This window comes from Salvia splendens, chromosome 11 (genome assembly GCF_004379255.2).
Source record: "Salvia splendens isolate huo1 chromosome 11, SspV2, whole genome shotgun sequence".
NCBI classification, from domain to species: domain Eukaryota; kingdom Viridiplantae; phylum Streptophyta; class Magnoliopsida; order Lamiales; family Lamiaceae; genus Salvia; species Salvia splendens.
Genome location: NC_056042.1, coordinates 27,094,637 through 27,113,764, shown reverse-complemented (window position 1 = coordinate 27,113,764; position 19,128 = coordinate 27,094,637). Strand labels below are relative to the sequence as shown.

Below are 19,128 nucleotides of genomic sequence, written 5' to 3'. Positions count from 1 at the left end.
ATTAATGGGAAAATGCGACTTGAAATGACAGCCTTAATTTATGGACGAAACAAGGACTTGACCCTCATGTCATGATGCAATTGCAAATTGGAGGTCAAATTACTTTAAACTTTAAAGTCAACAATCATCACAATAATGCATGGCTTTAAAACTCATAAAAAGAAGAAAATATGTCTTTAATATTGTTTCATGTATTATAATATTTCCACATATTGGATGTGATAACAGAGGTGCATAATATTATTGAGTTGACAGTTAATGATTTACTTTAATATGTTACTTATTGAATATATCTTGAAGGAACCGAAAAAATGTTGGGAAAGATATAGTTATACTAATAGTAATTTGCTAAATGTCTCAACGTTTAATAGTGTAGCATAAAATGTTTTGTTAATGTTTGGGACATTATGCGTCTCCTCTCAATGTTTAGACTATGTAACATCAAATAATTTGAGTCACATTTTTGGGAATAAAGAATATTGACGTGTCATGACAAGGCATGATGTGGATTTAAACATGTAATGATAAAAGGGGGAATGTATAGTAGTATTGTCCCAATGAAATATTAATTCCACCATCAAGCAAACAAAACGTTGTCCAATACTGTTGACATAGTTAATGTGAGAATTCACCAAATCATTTTTTAACTTTCGGGAGAAGGAATAACATTGATATGAAGAATTTTTCTACTTTAGGTCGATTAATTCTACAATAAAGATTTGACAATGAAACTTTTTTGTTTTAGGCCGCGTTACTTATGATTAAGAATCAATAAATTTTTCTCATGCCAACAAACTGGTCTAAAACATTTTCATTACATTCTCTATCCTTTAAAAATTATTTGAAACATTTGTAGGATATATATAAATATATCCTCTTTAAATAAGAGCCAAAGCCCAGGGAAAATGATACTGCTTTTTAAATAATCCAAAAACCAAGTAAAGCAGAAGCCAAAGATGTCATAAAAAGATGGTATACCCAAACCTTGAACAAAATTACAACAGTGCGCTGTGCTTGAGTTAATTAAAAGAGTAATCTACATCTCACCGCTAAATATATTATATGGATAATAATTGCCCAAAACAGACTCTGTCAAACCATCTAACGTTGGAGTTGTTATCAAAGAATCCAATCTAATTGAACCAAAAAGTTGCCATGTCCCAAAAGAGTAAAACAAGAAACTGTATATAAATTCTTGTGTACAGAGCTCTCACTTGAACATGAACCAACGACTACAATTTGATGCTACATCACAAGTACTCACGCTCGAATAATTTATCTCAAGTTTTGTCTGGTCTTGATCATTCTTTTCAGTGTTGCTAACCAGAAGTTGCATTCATCCCAATCACTTGTTGTGAGGATAACCTATATCATATCATTCACATGCAAAGCAGCCATCAATTGAAAAGGGAGAAAAAAATCAAAAACCGATAAAAAGATATAGCTGTTGGAGATTTCTCCGGTACCTGGATCTGCAGGGCAGTGGAAAAATCACCATTGTCCAGTGCATGACAAAGCTGTACGAGCTTTTCTGCAGCATTTTTAGATATGTCTCCACTGTTAAGTTTCGCAAACAAGGCGCCTAACTTCTTTGAGTTGTCCTCTATTTCTCTCTTCTTAGCTGGATTTGCCCGCGATCCGCCCAATGCTTCACTTGTCTCATTAAAGAGTCTAGTTAGAGTTGCAATGACAGGCTTCTGTTGTGCTGTAGGAGATTTCAAATGTTGTGTCAGGTGAGTAAAACCAAATGGAATATTAATTCTCTTTTCTCGTGGCTCATATTGATTCTCAATCTGCATTTTCATTTCTTTTAACCAAACTCAACTAAGTTTTTTTTACAAAGAACATATGGAAAAATTTTCCTAATTCACAGAAGAGGGTATATTCCACAGTTGATGGCAGTGATTGGTTTATTTTAGCCTTTTAGCTTTACAGATAACCTTACCATTGTATGCCATTAATCTATTGTATTTTGGTTTCCGTCTTTTTAACACACTATTCAAGTAATTGGTGAACAAAATACATGACACGGAGATGGATTTTACTTTGTTTGTTAAAAGAATGAAGAAAGAAAGGTATTGATGTTTAAAGTGTGATTAAGAAAATGGAAGGGAAAAAAGATATGAGAAAATAGAGTAGAGAGTTGGAGGAAGGGTCTGCAGGCATTTGATTAGTTGCTTGTATAACTCCTCAATAGATTTCATTAAAGTGGGAGTGGGAAAGGAAGCTCACCAGGAACATTTGACGTATCAACAGTCTGCACTGTAGGAGGGGGAGCAGCAGGAGTAACTGGTGGTTGCATAGCTACTGGTGGAGGACTAGAAGGTTGAACTGGATTCATGCCAGGTCTTTGAGCCCCAGGATTGCCGATTGGCATGAATCCTGTAGGAGGAGGGGTAGGAGCCATAACCTGGGACATGACTTGCCTAGTAGTTGGTCCCACTTGAGATGTGTTACCACCATATGCAGGTATACCCTGAGGGCGAGCTTGATAAACAGGGTTAGCAGGCCCCTACATAATATACAATTCATGCACTCAGAAATGGCAGTTAAATTTGAAAGAAGGGGGTGGGAATTAAGGAGGCTAACATACTGGATATAACTGAGAACCCAAAGTTGATGGCTGCTGATATTGCTCTGCGTTTCTCAATAATGGAGGGGTCGAGGGAACAAATTTTGCAGGAGGCGGAGCATTAACAGGTGGAGGAAGAAAGTTTGCCTGCAATGATATAGAAAACACATGTTCTCTATTCAGAATTTAACTTCGCCACAATAACCCAAACATATAGATGTAGCATTAATATAGAAACCAAACCACACTGGACTCACCACTGGAGCTGTAGTTGCAGGAGAAGGGACAAACATAGGAGGCGGAGGAGTATTAGACTGTGGAACTGGCTGATAAGTAGGAGGAGCATTGTAAGCACTTCTATATGAAACAGCATGTGCCTGCTGATAATTATCATACTGACTGCCCACATTGGTTGGTTGGATATGGGATGCTCGAGTATCCTGAGGAAGATAAAATATATCTAAGACAACCATAATAGTTTTTTATTCAAAGAAGGATGAAAATATATACCTGATAATAATGTTGAGAAGTGCCAACACCACTGTAACTATTATCATATACAGCTCCCCCTTGCGAGTGACTATTATCATAAGTTGCTGTATTCACAATCTCTTTCTCTGAAATATACCCATGGAAGGTTGTAATGTTTTTAATATACAATTTATTGCACAAAAAGAAGAATGATGGGGAATTAATCATATTAAATGAGCCATTGGTAAACAGTTACTATTTGCAGAAGCAACCCGAAATCTGACAATAAGTTCAGCATATTGAGAAAGATATACATTCAGTTTAGTGGCAGACAATTGTAGCCCTTTCTGGAGACAGACTATAAGGAGAGCATATAGAGATGAAATAGCATAGCCACAGACCTGGCTCGGTTGAACGAGCAATACGATCACGCAAGATAGTGATTTCAGTAGACAATTCTTCAGTCCCCAGAAGATTTAAGTACTCCATCGCCGTATTTAAAAGCCCTTGACTTGCTAATATTTCAGAATATTTCTCAACTAGCTTACACAGTGAGTCACTAAATCGTTTTTGCCCAGAAGCCAAAGCAAAGACGATAGTTTTCTCCATTAAATCCTTCAAGGGTAAAACTAAACCATGTGAATTCATCTCCCACTTAGCTTAGACTGTTATCAAATAACACTAAGTGAATGTGTGCTTACCTGGAGACGGTCTACATAAGACTTTCCATCATGTTCTGCTGACAGATTCTTCGACCAAATTTCCACAGTTTTGTCTATGTTTCCAGCACAGATATAACATAGAGTTGCGGCAGTTGTATCACCAGCAGACATAAGTTTAGCAGCAAGAGTGTCACATAATAGAGTCCACTCATCTGTCGGTGCAAACTGGATAACAGCAAGAGACCAGAAACAAGACATGTCAGGATTTTTTTAGACTAGCAGTCTAGCACGCAAATTAAAAAAAAAGATTTTACTTGTGGAGTTAACCCATAAATATGCTCCACGCAGAATACATGTGCACACGACACTTAATATCCATAGAAGATTAATTCGTGCAAACCACTAGACTTACCATCACTGGTGTACTAAAACATATTAAGGAGTTGATATGTTGAATGTTAATACAGAGCATTAAATGAATGAAATCTCATACTATAATATATATATAACATGTGACCCCTTAATCATAACTCATAGTATTTGTTAAAGTCTTGTTTTATTTATATGTAGTAGTTTAAGATGCAAATATAAATCATTAGGAATGCATCACCCCTCATTTCTAACACATGGCTTTGATAAAAACATTAATGGCAACTGATTTTCCATAGACAAACAAAGGCCTATACTAAGAGTTACCATTTTGGTTACAGGTCATGAACATTGCAGAGTTACCTTATTATATAAAATAGATGCAAATATATACTATAGAGCAAAAGAAACATTGTCTACTTTTCAATACACAAATGTCGTCATCTACACCTCTGTAAAAGAACACACTCGTTAAGTTTTATAACATGAAATCTGCAAATAGCTCCTCTAGGCATATGTTACTTCTTTATCAAGATATACATTAAGCACAGCAATACAGTACAATGACTTCACAGCCAAACAATAATCCTTCCTTCTGACGGAAAAACACTGATCCCTGAGAGAATCAGAGTATGAAGGCAGACAGGCTATCTGGGTTTAAACCTCAAAAGTATTACAATCTAAAATATGTTCACATAAATAGGTCAGATGTGACAACAATTTGAAATTTTACAAACTCCAACTTTGTTTAAAGAGGAAATGATAGACTTACAGTACAAAAGAGAGCAAGGGTTTCCTTCCACGATTTCAGAGGTCTGGTGTTTGCTATGCTCATTAAGTCATTGTTTACCATTGCAGAAACAACCTGAAGTAACTAAAGTTTAGTCATTCAAAGAGATAATAGAAAGCCAGCAATGTAAACAATGACTACACACTTTCAGGTAGGGAGAGCGACTTGTCTTGAGGTACTGGTCACGTGTGCTCTCCCACAATGAAGGACCACCAACATGAGATATGACCAAGGCATCCGCCAAACGGTTGGCAGAAATGCACTGTGCAACTGCCCCCTTGTAGTCACCAACAATTAAAGCACGTTGGACAGCATCATCAAATGAAGGGTCAGAACTCTCCTCCAGTCCGTCAATTTCTTGATGGGATTCTTTTACAGCGTCTCCAACAACACCGTCCTTGGAATTAGCCACAGGTGTATCTGCCTTGGGGCTAGGTAAATTGTTAAAGAAATCTTCCCCATTGTCAGTTGCAAACAAGGCAGATTCTCTGTACCCAGAAACAACTGTTTTAATAGTTTTACTCTCATCAAGACTCAGATCTTCAACCTGCTCTGCAAGATCATTCTGCGCAGACTTGCTTTCTTCGATAGGCTGACTGAAACCAAGATGGGAAAGCAGCTTTGACCGTGCAGTTCCATCCTCATTGAACATAACCTTCATGAAGCCCCATGTTTCTCTTTCGTCTTCAGATCTGACACGAAATAATAAGTAAATATAGGCCTAAGAGTTGCTACGGATGCTGATTCTACCAACTCTAGAATGAAGAAGACGTACTCAGATTCTTGAGATTTCCTTTCACATAAGAGTTTTAGAGCTGATTTATCCCCATTTTGTATTTCCTTTTCAAACGCAGAAGATCGACTAATCAAACCATGTTCAGTGACTAAATTGTGCACAAAGACCTGGATATAGAAAAGACTGTCAGAGAGTGTAATATGTGCCAGCAGGAATCTAAAATACTGTAACAATACCTCTGAAGATCCAGCAGGTTGTTCAGCAGAATTAAATGAAATGAGCTTCCCACCAAAGCCAAATGAAACTCCAGCTTTTCTCTTGTACCACTTTGGGGCCCTCAGAGGTGCTATATATAATACAAGAACACAAGACATGGCACATAAGACTAACCCAACACATGACAACAGAGTGGTAAAAGCCTTAACACTTTCAAGCTTATACCATTTAGTTGCCTCCCTCTATCATCAAGAAAGAGAGAAATGATATCCAGAACAGTTAATTTTTAAACTCTAGTCCCTACTCTGATCCTCTACTGCAAACTATTGCAATAAAAGCATAAGGCATTTTTCATAAAATGCTGCTTGATCAGACATGACTGATAAAAAAAGTTAGACATAATGGTGGTCTTTAGCTTAAACAAGCACATAAATTTATGATGTAGTTTCATGTAAGTTAAAAATTGAAAAAAAAACAAGGTGATGGAAGGAACAAACTCCAAAGGTGGTACAATATGAAACACTACTGATTTTAAATTTTAAGAGAAGCCAATCTCAGTAATAAGACATCCAGCTACCTCCAATGACCAATCAAGGGATAAATTCGAAAAGATATTTGCAGATGTAACGAGTCTAATGACCATTACAAGTTACAAACGCATTTAAAGATTCTTCACTTATCATTCCATGCTTTCCATGTCGAGATGAATTACACAACTGTTTTGTCATATAAAGAATGTAAGTTACCTGCACTAGAGTCGGACTCTCCAAGACCATATCGACCAGCACCCTGCAGTTGACAAAGATGATTTACTAGGTGAAAAAAAAAACCAAAAAACTGTGAGAAATGTTACCAGAAGGAAATGGGAAGAAGAAAAATAAATAACAAAAAAAGAACAATTAGCTTGCATAATTTTTTGCAACCATTTCTTATGAACTCAATTAGGCATGTTTTAATGCGACTGTGAGTGATCTATATATACATATGCATCTTCACATCAGAATGGCAAAATCAATGACAAGTGACAACCCATCCAATCATGTCAACAATGCTTACACAAAACACCAGAAATCAGTAACCGCTGAAAGAGTTCCAGACAAACTAACCTCAATATTATACAGGCCAACTTTCCCATCAAATGAAGATGCTGATATGACTCCAGGAATTTTCGAATACCAGTGAACGTCAAAGTTCCAGTTGGTTCCAGCAGGTAATTCAGCCACAATCTATACCAAAAATATGTTGAGACTGTCATGTATTACAGAGCTTACTTAATGAAAACCAAAACAAACCCAAGAGAGGAATCTACATGAAAACAAAGATGCCTTTATTTCAGTAAATATAAACAATCAAAACTCACCTCTCCAGATACTGTGTCCCAGCAAATAGTACGATTATCTTTGGCACACGTAAGCAGATAAGAGCTGTCAATAGGGCACCAGGACATAGAGATCACACCTGTTCACAATGATACAGCATTATGAAATCCCAACAAGTGTCAAAAGGTTTACCCACCAGGCATTATCATAAAGGTTATTTGGAACCCAAGAAACAAAATAGAAATATCATGCTAATAGATGCAGACAGGGAAGAGAATAAAGCAAGAGGTACTATGTAACATATTTATTAAATGCTTCAGTTCAGTAGATATCTATTATTATTTGTTGAGCATTTATGTTATTTTCTTTGTTTTATATTATAGTAATTGCAATAATGTCTACTGGAGACTTTAATTACTAGGATCAACATTTTATTTGTTGAGCTAAGACTTTAATTATTAGACATATTATATAACTGTTCTAAGATTTGAGATATTATATTTTTATTATTTACTAAACTTTTGCATTTTATTTTTCATACTATTATACTCCCTCCATCCCACTTTAGGAGTCCCATTTGAGTTCGGCATTGGTTTTAAGAAATGTAAAGGAAAGTTGGTGAAAAAAGATAGTTGAGTGTGGGTTCTACTTTTATAAATTAGTTTTATAATAAAATATGAGTGGAAAAAGGTTAGTTGAATGTGGGGCATATTACCATTTACGGAATATTCCAATGGGGACTCCTAAAGTGAGACACCCAAAAATGATAAACCGGACTCCTAAAGTAGGACGGAGGAAGTATATAATATATATATATATATATATATATGGGTGTAATCAAATGAAAACTCTATATATTGTACACACTCAAACTATGATCTAAACTAGGCATGCACAAACCGAACCGAACCGGCGGTTAACCGCCGGTTCATAAACGGGAACCGGAACCGGCGCGGCGGTTCTGAACCGCTGGACGGTTCGGCGGTTCACACGGTTCGGTTCGGTTCAGGTTCAAAGAAATGTGGAACCGGAACCGCCGGTTCAACGGTTAAACCGGCGGTTCAATTAAAATTTAAAAAACAATTTTTACAAATAAATGAATACAAGAAATTCATAATAGCCCATATATATTTGATGGGCTTGTGAATTCTATGAAACCATTCTTGGTTATTTCTCTTTTATAGAGACATCCTTGAAAGTTTTATGTTTCACTTTCGATGTGGGACAAAATATGTCAAAAAAATTTCTTTTATAACTACATGTTTAGAGCATTCATTCATCTTTTTACAACGTGGGATATAAAACTTTCTTTTGACTTCTAATTTTCTTCATTTTTTGTATAATATATATAAACAAAATCATTATTTGAATATATTCTTGATAAATAAAAATAAACAATTATTGAGACATATGATTATTTGTATAATAGTTATCATTAGATTTATACAATTTGTATAATAATTATTCTTTTAATGTGTATAATAGTACTTATTAGTTAACATATACATAAATTTAAACATAAGCAAATCGATAATGATAAAGAACTAATGAATAATAGTTCATGTAATAATATTTGTTGTTAAATTATAATAATAATAATAATAATAATAATAATAATAGTAATAATAATAATAGAAGATAGAGTACTAATATAGACAAAAGAATGATGGGAGATCTATTATATAGTTATAAATAATGACTTTTATCCCAAATTGAAAGAAAGAGTAACTATAAAAGAAAATAATCCAATACACACTCTTCCAAATTAACAATAAATATTATTACATGAACTATTATTCATTAGTTCTTTATCATTATTGATTTGCTTATGTTTATAAATTTTTGTATATGTTAACTAATAAATACTATTATACACATTAAAAGAATAATTATTATACAAATTGTATAAACCTAACGATAACTATTATACAAATAAATATTTTTCTATATACAAATCATATTTTTCAATAATTATTTATTTATCTATCAAGAATATATTCAAATAATGATTTAGTTTAAATATATTATACAAAAAATGAAGAAAAGTAGAAGATAAAAGAGTTTTGTATCCCACATTGAAAAAAGATGAATGAATAATCTAAACATGTAGTTATAAAAAAAATACTTAACATATTCTATCTAAACATGTAGTTATAAAAAAAATACTTAACATATTATGTCACATATTGAAAGTGAAACATAAAACATTCAAGGATGTCTCTATAAATGAGAAAATCAAGAATGGTTTCATAGAATTCATAAGCCCAAAAAATAAAAAAAATAATAATTTAAGTGAACCGCTGAACCGGCCCGGAACCGGCGGTTTTTGAACCAGAACCGGAACCGCCGGAAACCTTGGCGGGCTGGTTCAGGTTCATGCAAATCTTGAACCGTGAATCGCAGGTTCCGAACCGGAACCGGCGGTTTTTGAACCGTGTGCATGCCTAGATCTAAACCGTTAGAAAATGTCAATGGATAACAAAATAACATCATCAGAAAATGTCAACACTGACAACAGTTGACATTGTGTTGACATCAAAATCATGAAATTTTACAATGTGTTGACATGACCCTACGTTGACACTGTATTGAGGAGTTTGTACAATACATAGAGTTTATATTTTATCACTACCCTATACATACACACCATTAATAATATTGCTAAGCACTTAAATAGGTTCTTTATGTAAAAGAAAATTGTTAAAAATAATTTATGCAAGCTATGAGAAGAACTAGACTTGTTTGGGTGATCGCCAAAATAGTTTATTATTCTCTTGGGTGGCCACAATAGGCTTCCACTCGGTCTCATCATCTTTATTAGTCCATTTGGAAGTCATATGCCTTCGGAAGCTTGATTTCAGACGACAAACCCAGGTTATAATCTACCAAAGGATTGAGATATCACAAAGAGAATAAGACCGAGTGGAAGCCTATTGAAAACTCAAGTAATCAAGTTAGAACAAAAGGTTATGCAATTGTCAGAAGCAAAACACGGATAATTCACCTTTGGTGTGTCCTACAAACTCTTTCACTGGAGTCATTATATTCCGCATATCCCACATCTGAAAATGACAAGCCCCAATCACCAACCGACACAAATTTAAGTAGCCTTTGAGAAATAATATTGTGCCAAAGCACTAATGCTAAGGACATATGTATTGCTTACGTTGAGAGAAGGTGACACATCATCATCAGAAGCAACAATAAGCTGAGTTGCAACATCGGGATTCCACTGCAAAACAGAGCACCTCCTTCTAGCTGGATCCGAGAAACTGCAAGGGCATGCATATAAAAGATCATCCGAAAAGGAACATAAGGATCATCACTTAGTGGCTCAACACAACAATGTAATTTCTCATTAACTCAAATAAAGATGACATACCTTATAACTGGCTTTTGCTTCTTCAGATCCCACACCACTGAAATTACAATTAATCCTTGTCATTCTAGCGCAATGTATATTCAAGAGCAAAACAATCCATTAGAATGGCAGCATTCTCACCAGTTGTCCCATTATATGAAGTGGATGCCAGGATATGTTGAACCTTGCTGTTCCAGGACAAAAATGAAATTTCACCTTGTGATGCGGATCCGCTACCCTGTTAACATTTCAAAAGGTTGAGTTCTCATCCCAATCCGGATGTGGAAATAACTGACAAGAGAGGACAGTTTATAACCGATAGGCCAAAACCTATTCATTACTAGAGATCAAAAGCAAAACTGATCTGAAAGGGAAAATAGAAATGGAAAACTCGATAATCTATGTGGGGACAGTGAACACAATTTTGGATCTACACGTGTTTAAAATGCCCATAAGAAGCATTCCACAAAGTAATCTACACATGAGAAATACGGCATTCGCTTTCTATTTATCTTGAAGAAGATATCAAGGGTCCTGGTACTATCCAGGTGTGAAGAACCCCGGAGGTGACTGCAATGAGCAGAAATCTCACTCACAGGCCTAAACGACGAGCAAACACTCGAACGTGAGAGCAAGGGATCACCCAACGAATGGACGAGCTCAAAGGGGGGCCATAGTTTACAAGACCATTCTTTGGTCTTAGCAAGAAGTAAGGTTAAGGGTTTACCCACAGTTTTACATGTTTAGCAGATGCCAGATTCTTATACTAACAAGACTCAACATGCAGAGTCGGCTATCTCAATAAAAGTTCAGTAAGAGGACTAGAGGAGTCTACTGCTTGACAGAAGACATTCTACCGAACAAGATTCCAACTGTATCTTTTATAGTATGTCAAAAATCTGCTTTTTTTCTTTTTTTTCCTTTGTCATTTGTCTTAGACATCTAACTTTTTTAGACGAATTCTATTGAATGTCAGTATGAAATTCATTTTTACTCATCAATGAGACATCTACCAATGAAGCTGAGAAGCAGATGTTTTTGCTCTAGAGAAGAATATGAAGCCTAGCTTTCTGTTTTATAGAGGTTGTTTTTTTCCTCAAACGAAACAGTTTCAGTTTGCGGCCAAAAGGTAAATGCTAGTCCAAAAGTCACAATATCAGTGAATCAGCTCATAGTGAATTTTCACAGATCAACAAAATGTTGCTCAACACTCATTACTAAACCCATAACAATCTTTGTCACCTGCCCCAAGGATTGTGGTGTCAGGTGACTCCAGGATAAAACTGTAGGGTTTTATAACATAATAATCTGTTAATTTATAAAAAGTGATATAGTATATTGACCGAACCAGGCGATAACAGAATAAATACTATATTTCATTACAGTTTTAGCCATTTTCAGTAAGAATATACATCTGATCCTTTGAGCTTTGAAGAAAGACTATTTTGAACTACATACAGTTTGTAAACAATTAGTCACCTCTCTCTTGAATGAATTCAGCAGTAGATACACACATATGAACATATAGACAAGGATATCTCATGATTTTGAACACAGATCCATCAAACATTTAATGTCTAATATATGAATTACATAACTCCCCAAAAAAGAAAATGGAAAACCAAACAACACATGATACATCATACATGTAAAACATCACAATATGCTTTGAGAGTTTCCTGTTTTCTACATAATTAGTTTAAAGGCCTTGAGTTGGTGCTAGATATATTAATCACTGCATACCTTCAGTGGTGGAGAAAGATTATGCTCTGCTGGTTTGTTAATATCCCAAATACAAATATCGCCTTCATCGGCACCGGAAGCAATAATGTTTGGAGTAAAAGAATTAAACTCTAACATATGAATTACATAACTCCCCAAAAAAGAAAATGGAAAACCAAACAACACATGACACATCATACATGTAAAACATCACAATATGTTTCAAGAGTTTCTTGTTTTCTACATAATTAGTTTAAAGGCCTTGAGTTGGTGCTAGATTTATTAATCACTGCATACCTTCAGTGGTGGAGAAAGATTATGCTCGGCTGGTTTGTTAATATCCCAAATACAAATATCGCCTTCATCGGCACCAGAAGCAATAATGTTTGGAGTAAAAGAATTAAACTCCAACCCACGAACCTGAACCAAAAATCAAAACCACCAAGATATTCGTAAGTCGTATAATTAACATGGGATCCATAAAATGCATTAGTGATATAGAACAAGGAGTAGAATCTCACAGGTCCTTTGTGTCTTGTGAGATTCGTAACTAACGTATTCTCACTTGGATCGGAACCTTCTTTACTGGTGCCAGAAGAGTAATAACATAAATGATATGTAGAAAAAAAAATACAATTGGAAGTAAAAATACAATAACTTAATTGAGGAAACATGAGAAGAAGCTAAACTAGAGAATAGCACAACCGAGACAAAAATTTGGCAGCCGTACAAAGCGATCAAGTCTTCATATAAACATCAATATCTGTTGATTCTTCTTAGTGTGTTTACACCACATAGGCACATACAACTCATGTTGATTACAGTTCTAGTATCACTTTCTCCATGTCTTTTGGATTCAGTCAATTTGCTACTATAATTTACAACCAAAAAAATAAAAAAGTGCAATATCCTAAACCATACATAGCAGGTGAACTGCAAACCAATCTTACCCAAGAGGAACCACATGTCCACATCACAACAGCATTGTCATGCGAATAGTCTGAAATTGGTCAATTTGATTATATACTTTTTTGTTAAGCAACCTGAGGTCATAGTGAATTTGAAAACATAACCACTCCATCTTGAAATCAATTCGCAACTTACTGATTTATATCAATTTCCAGCACCCATCGTTCAAAATTGTTCGTATTCAAATTTCCTAATTCAGGAATTAAGCAATCAAAAGACTCGTCACTGTAATCACATGCAAGTTACAATGCATCAAATATAGCACCGATCGCACGAGCATAAAAAAATGCAGCCATGACCAATAGCCAAGACGAAAATAATCCAATCGTCCGATAAATGGGAGCAATTCTAGGCGAGAAACTAAAGAACATATCTAAGTAAATTAAATTCACCAGATCAGGGGCTTAGGATTCCAAAGCCCAATGTTGCCGTCGACCAGGCCACCAGCAATAAGACCGAGCGGATACTCCTCCGATTGGGCGGAGGCTTTCCCCCAAGAAATCCGATTGAAGCGCTCAGAGCTCGGAATAGTTCCCGCCAGGACCAACTGGCGATCGTCGGAAACGAAATCAAGCTCGAATATATCGAGATTGGCAGTGGAGCTGAATTGCAGATCCACCGCCCCCGCCATCGTCCCGGCGGCGATGTACGCACCGTCGGGCGAGAACGCCGTCGAGGCCGATCTGTTGATCCCCTTTATATAGCCCGTCATTGCAAAAATCTATGATGATCTGTGAAACAAGATGCACCTACGTATCGGAGGAGGGGAAATTCACATAAATCAATCGGCTAATCGCATGAAACAGATCTAGGTTTAAGGGATGATTGGGCGTAGATCGAGGAAGAGTGAGAGAGAATTTTCTCTCTGTTTATTTTGATTTTGTAGATTTTTAGGTTTTGATTTGCCTCTCGCTCTGTATTTCTGTTACACTTCTAGTTTGGAGATGAGATCAGAAATGGGGATGTCAGGGTTTTCTTGCAATCGAAAAGGGTATAAATGGAATTTAAGTTCTTTAGCAGCCATACTCTAAAAGCATGTCCAGCTCAGACAGGATTTTGGCGCACTGGAAAGACGAAACTACCCCCTTCCTCTGCGACTACAATTCCTTTCAATTTTATTTCCCAAATTAAGTGGAGTTACATAAATCATAAATATATAGTGTAGTACATGCATTCATCCTCGTGATAATTAAATTAGAATGAGGAGAATTAACAACCCTATTGACCAGCGATTGATGATGATGATGATGATGATGATGATGATAATAATAATAATAATAATAATAATAATAATAATAATAATAATAATAATAATAATAATAATAATAATAATAATAATAATAATAATAATAATAATAATAATAATAATAGTATAAGTCAGCTGTCCGTTTAATGACACAATTGTTCTACTTTTAGGGGGGTCTAGATGGATGGATTGCATGAATATATATTTAACTATGCAATATAAATAGAAAGGGGATGAATAATTTAAGACTTGTTTGTAATCTGGTGAATGGATACTTGATATTACTATTACTAATATAAATAGAAAGGGGATGAATAATTAAAGACTTGTCTATTATCTGGTGAATGGATACTTGATATTACTATCATTATATTCCGTTCGTTTTAGAAAACTACTGCTTCAATCCTAATTAAAATGACATATTTATCTTTTTAGTTTATCTCAACGAAAATAAGACATTTTTATTTTTGATCATTTTCTCTCTCCAATTAATACATTCAACCATTTTTTCTCCTTTAATTTAAATATTCAATTCTCTTTTGTGGAACATGTGATTAGCCCAATGAGTTACCCTAAGACCCGAAGGATTAGGATTAGGGCTGAAAATCATTAAATCCTAACAATTCACTACCAGAATAGTCCATACCCAAATAGTCTAACAATCCAAGCAAGTTGGCCCGATTGACGTTCCTAGTTTTATATTCAATAAAGTAAAAATTTTTTTGTATAATTTTATACTCAAGTAACTTTTATATAAAAGTGAGTTACTAACAATTCACTACCAGAATAGTCCGCACCCAAATAGTTTGACAATCCAAGCAAGTTGGCCCGATTGACATTTCTAGTTTTACATTCAATGAAGTAAATTTTTTTGTATAATTTTATATAAAGTAACTTTTGTATATAATGTTGGAATCGTGTTTGGTCAAACGACTTTGACTAATAATAAATGTTACAAGACATTTAATTTTGTGAAATTAAATGCAATAGCGTCGATCTACGTTCCGAGTAGATGACCGTAGTATTTCATTTTTTCAAATCTGATTCCCGGTGAGTGAGAAATAATATATTAAAGTTGGTCACAATAAAGCTAGAAATGAGCTATGAGAAAAACTAAGGGATTAATTAACTGAGTGTTAATTATCCCACATCGGGGATGATAAACTTCTTTGATGAAGTATTTAATAAGATGAATTATTATGTGTAATAATTATCGTGGAATAAGATGGGTGACAGAGCTCACACGCGCGCGCGCCGCCGCCCGCCCGCGAGCCGCGCACCGCGCATCGTGACTCGTGCCCCGTGCACCGGGCGCCGTGTGCCTTGTGCCTTGTGCCTTGGCAATTGGTCTTTGGGCTGCTCTTTAGAGCTGGTCGTTGAGCGTGGTTCAAGCCCCGCTTGTTCTTTTTAGACCACCTCAAACTCCACGCTATCCCCGACGGACCCCGACTCATGGTGGTCCTGGTCCACGTCATGTCCCCGCTGGACCCCGACGCATAACGGGAGACAAAAGGTCCCCGATGAACACATGGATTTGACACTCCACTTTGAACATCTCAGATACCTGAGTTCAAAAAATATTTATAGAGAGATCTAAATTTGGGGGTAATGTTTTTCACTATTTCTGGTTTTTATGCCATTTTTTCACTCTCTATTACGTTTATGTAACTCAAGCATGTTAGTTTTTTTTTATTATTGAATCATATGTGCTTAAGTTATGACATAATATGATTATAGGTACTTAAGTTGTAATAAAATATCATTCTAAGTGTTGGTTTTAGATAGCTGTGATACAAAGATACACTAACCGGACGTAATACAACTCAGTGAAGAATGGAGAAATTAACGGGAATAAACTGAATTGAAATTACAAAAAAGAATTCGAAACAATAAACCGTAAAGATGTAAGCCGAGTCGAGGAGTCCTCTTTCCGCAAGACGAGATACGCCCCGGTAGTGCTCACGGTTTGGCGTGTCGTCCCCAAAGATAAAACGGCTTCGTCTCTGAAGTAGCAGCACCGCTAGCAGCAGAGCTCCGGCGAACGGGAGTAAAGCGGGGACAGAGCTTCGACGGGAAGACTATGCAAAGAGGGAGAGAGCTATGCAAATGATATGAGTTTGTTGTGTGTTCAATCGTATGCAATGCATGGAGTGACTGCCTATTTATAGGCCAAGTCCACCCTTTGAGCATTGATGGAGTCAATAGTCATTATGTGTGCCATGATGGCTTGACTGTAACCGCTGGGGGTTACTGACTGGTGCACTAGCCATTGGGAGCTGAAGAGACACGACGCATCTGGACACACTACACGACGGGATACAACATGGACCGTCAGGGTCCATCGGGGACCTTTTGTCTCCCATTATGCGTCGGGGTCCAGCGGGGACCTTTTGTCTCCCGTTATGCGTCGGGGTCCAGCGGGGACATGACGTGGACCAGGACCACCATGAGTCGGGGTTCGTCGGGGATAGCGTGGAGTTTGAGGTGGTCTAAAAAGAATAAGAGGGGCTTGAACCACGCTCAACGACCAGCTCCAAAGAACAGCCCAAGGCACAAGGCACAAGGCCCCCGGCGCCCGGCGCACGGGACACAGTGCGCGGCTCGCGGGTGGGTGGCGGCGGCGCGCGCGTGTGGGCTCTATTACCATTCTTATTCCACGATAATTATTACACATAATAATTCACCTTATTAAATACTTCATCAAAGAAGTTTATCATCCCCGATGTGGGATAATTAATACTTAATTAATTACTCCCTTAGTTTTTCTCATACCTCATTTTTAGCTTTATTGTGACCAACTTTAATATATTATTTCTCACTCACCGGGAATCGGATTTGAGAAAATGAATATACTACGGTCATCTAATCGGAACGTAGATCGATGCTATTGCATTTAATTGTACAAAATTAAATGTCTTATAATATTTATTATTAGTCAAAGTCGTTTGACCAAGCACGATTCCAACATCTAAGTACTCAAAACATCTCATAATATCGGTCGAAGTGAATTGTACAAATCTTTATTTTATTACTACTAGTTCACTGTTTATATAAAACAATAGCTTTTTATTGAAGTTCATAATAGGAGAGATCTATTTTTTAACCAAGTAACTTGAACTATTATTTTTGTATAACTAGTGTTATCATCCGTGCTCTATGCACGGGCCAAATGATTTTCAAAAAATAAAAAAATATATTTAAAAGAAATTGAATTAATTAAAAAAATATATAGAAAATATGTAAAAATTATTGCAAATCAAGAATAGAAACTATTTAAATTTTGTATTCAGAAGATTATAAAGATTTAAAAAACATACTTCTACTTCTACATCTATTTAAAACATTCAAGAATAGAAACTATTTAAATTTTGTATTCAGAAGATTATAAATATTTAAAAAACATACTTCTACTTCTACATCTATCAATTTATCAATCCATTGTAATGAAAGGACATGAGGGAAAAAATAGAAATAGAATACGATATACAAACAAATGATTAAGAAATACTAAATACCAAAGTAAATAAATAAAATGATTTGAAAAAGTAAATAGTTCATTATAAATTCGATCAACAAAACAAATGAACCATTTCATATTTAGCATATGATTTATATAATTATAATTTCTAATATTTAGCATACGATTTATACAATTATTCATATCATTATAAACAATCGCTGCATCCAAACCATTTCTAATCCAAATTAGCAACTGATCAATTGGTATATGTATATATAGGCTTAATTAGGATAATGACATACCAGCTGCTTTGTGAAATCCAAGGTGGCAAGAACATTGAAAAATGAAGGTTTTTCAATTGACATTGATCTTTTTGAGTATGAGCTATACTACCTGATGTTTGTGTTAACATTAACAGTTACCATTTATATTTGTATATGAAATAAATGTAGCCGTGGCCTCTAGCCAGGCCCAGAACCGGCCTGGCCCCTCCCAGCACAGAACCGGCCCACTTCTATTAAGTATATATACAAAGCATATTATTCTTATTATGTATATATACAAACTATATTATTCTTATTAACTATGCACGGGCCAAATGATTTTCAAAAAATAAAAAAATATATTTATTACGAATAAAACGAAAATAAAAAATATATAAACATAATGTAAAAATTATTGCAAATAAAGATTATAAACTTCGAAGGTAAGCATTGTATTGATAAGATTATAAAGACTTAAAAGAAAATATTGCTACTTCTACATGCTTCAATCATTTAATATACTGCAATGAAATAAGATGAGGGAAAGAAATAGAAATAGAATAGGATGTACACACAAAATAAATAAAAAAGTTTGAAAAAATAAAGAATTCATTATTCCTTTGAACAAAACATAGCTTTCAAACAACTTCTCAAAAAAATCGTTACAAACATCTCTCAAACACCAGTAATTCATACATTTTGAAAGACTTCTTTGTAGACAACATTAAGAGTTTAATCACTTTTACTATCATTCTCATCCCCAAAAACAAAATTCTTCCAACCTTCACGATTTGTGACTTTAGATATAGCAACATAAAGTTGTCCAAGACTAAAAACCAGTTTTTTCAAAAATAATCCAAAATGTGAATGTGTTTGGCCTTGACTTTTGTTACTGGTCATTGCATATGACACAACCAATGGACATTGAAAACCAAACCATTTCTCATCCAAATTAGTAAATGATCAATCAGT

General features: G+C 35.3%; 1 protein-coding gene across 3 annotated transcripts; it reads right to left on the bottom strand.

The window, feature by feature from the left end:
- Positions 1-959: 959 nt before the first annotated feature.
- LOC121755643 (protein transport protein SEC31 homolog B-like) lies at positions 960-14,136 on the bottom strand. Of its 3 annotated transcripts, XM_042150970.1 has the most exons (22): positions 13,580-14,135; positions 12,740-12,803; positions 12,516-12,638; positions 10,638-10,734; positions 10,518-10,554; positions 10,302-10,407; positions 10,140-10,197; positions 7,177-7,274; positions 6,923-7,042; positions 6,563-6,605; positions 5,837-5,946; positions 5,640-5,767; positions 5,010-5,556; positions 4,847-4,939; positions 3,745-3,930; positions 3,445-3,658; positions 3,083-3,189; positions 2,830-3,012; positions 2,594-2,719; positions 2,233-2,512; positions 1,467-1,705; positions 960-1,365 (listed from the first exon to the last, which is right to left on the bottom strand). In XM_042150970.1, exons 1-22 carry the CDS (start codon positions 13,897-13,899, stop codon positions 1,276-1,278), a joined length of 3,369 nt encoding a protein of 1,122 aa, XP_042006904.1. In that variant the 5' UTR covers positions 13,900-14,135; the 3' UTR covers positions 960-1,275. The 3 variants fall into 3 exon arrangements, with proteins under 3 accessions (XP_042006904.1, XP_042006903.1, XP_042006905.1); XM_042150969.1 differs by having other exon boundaries at positions 5,640-5,946; positions 13,580-14,136; XM_042150971.1 differs by lacking the exons at positions 12,516-12,638; positions 12,740-12,803; positions 13,580-14,135 and adding an exon at positions 12,240-12,376.
- Positions 14,137-19,128: the final 4,992 nt, after the last annotated feature.

Coding starts and splice junctions, on each gene's coding strand:
- LOC121755643 (XM_042150969.1), bottom strand. CDS start 13,899: ATGACGGGCTATATAAAGGGGATCAACAGATCGGCCTCGACGGCGTTC. Junction 12,804..13,579: donor AATCCTAAGCCCCTGATCTG/GTGAATTTAATT, acceptor TTCTGGCACCAG/TAAAGAAGGTTCCGATCCAA. Junction 4,940..5,009: donor GTCGCTCTCCCTACCTGAAA/GTGTGTAGTCAT, acceptor TAGTTACTTCAG/GTTGTTTCTGCAATGGTAAA.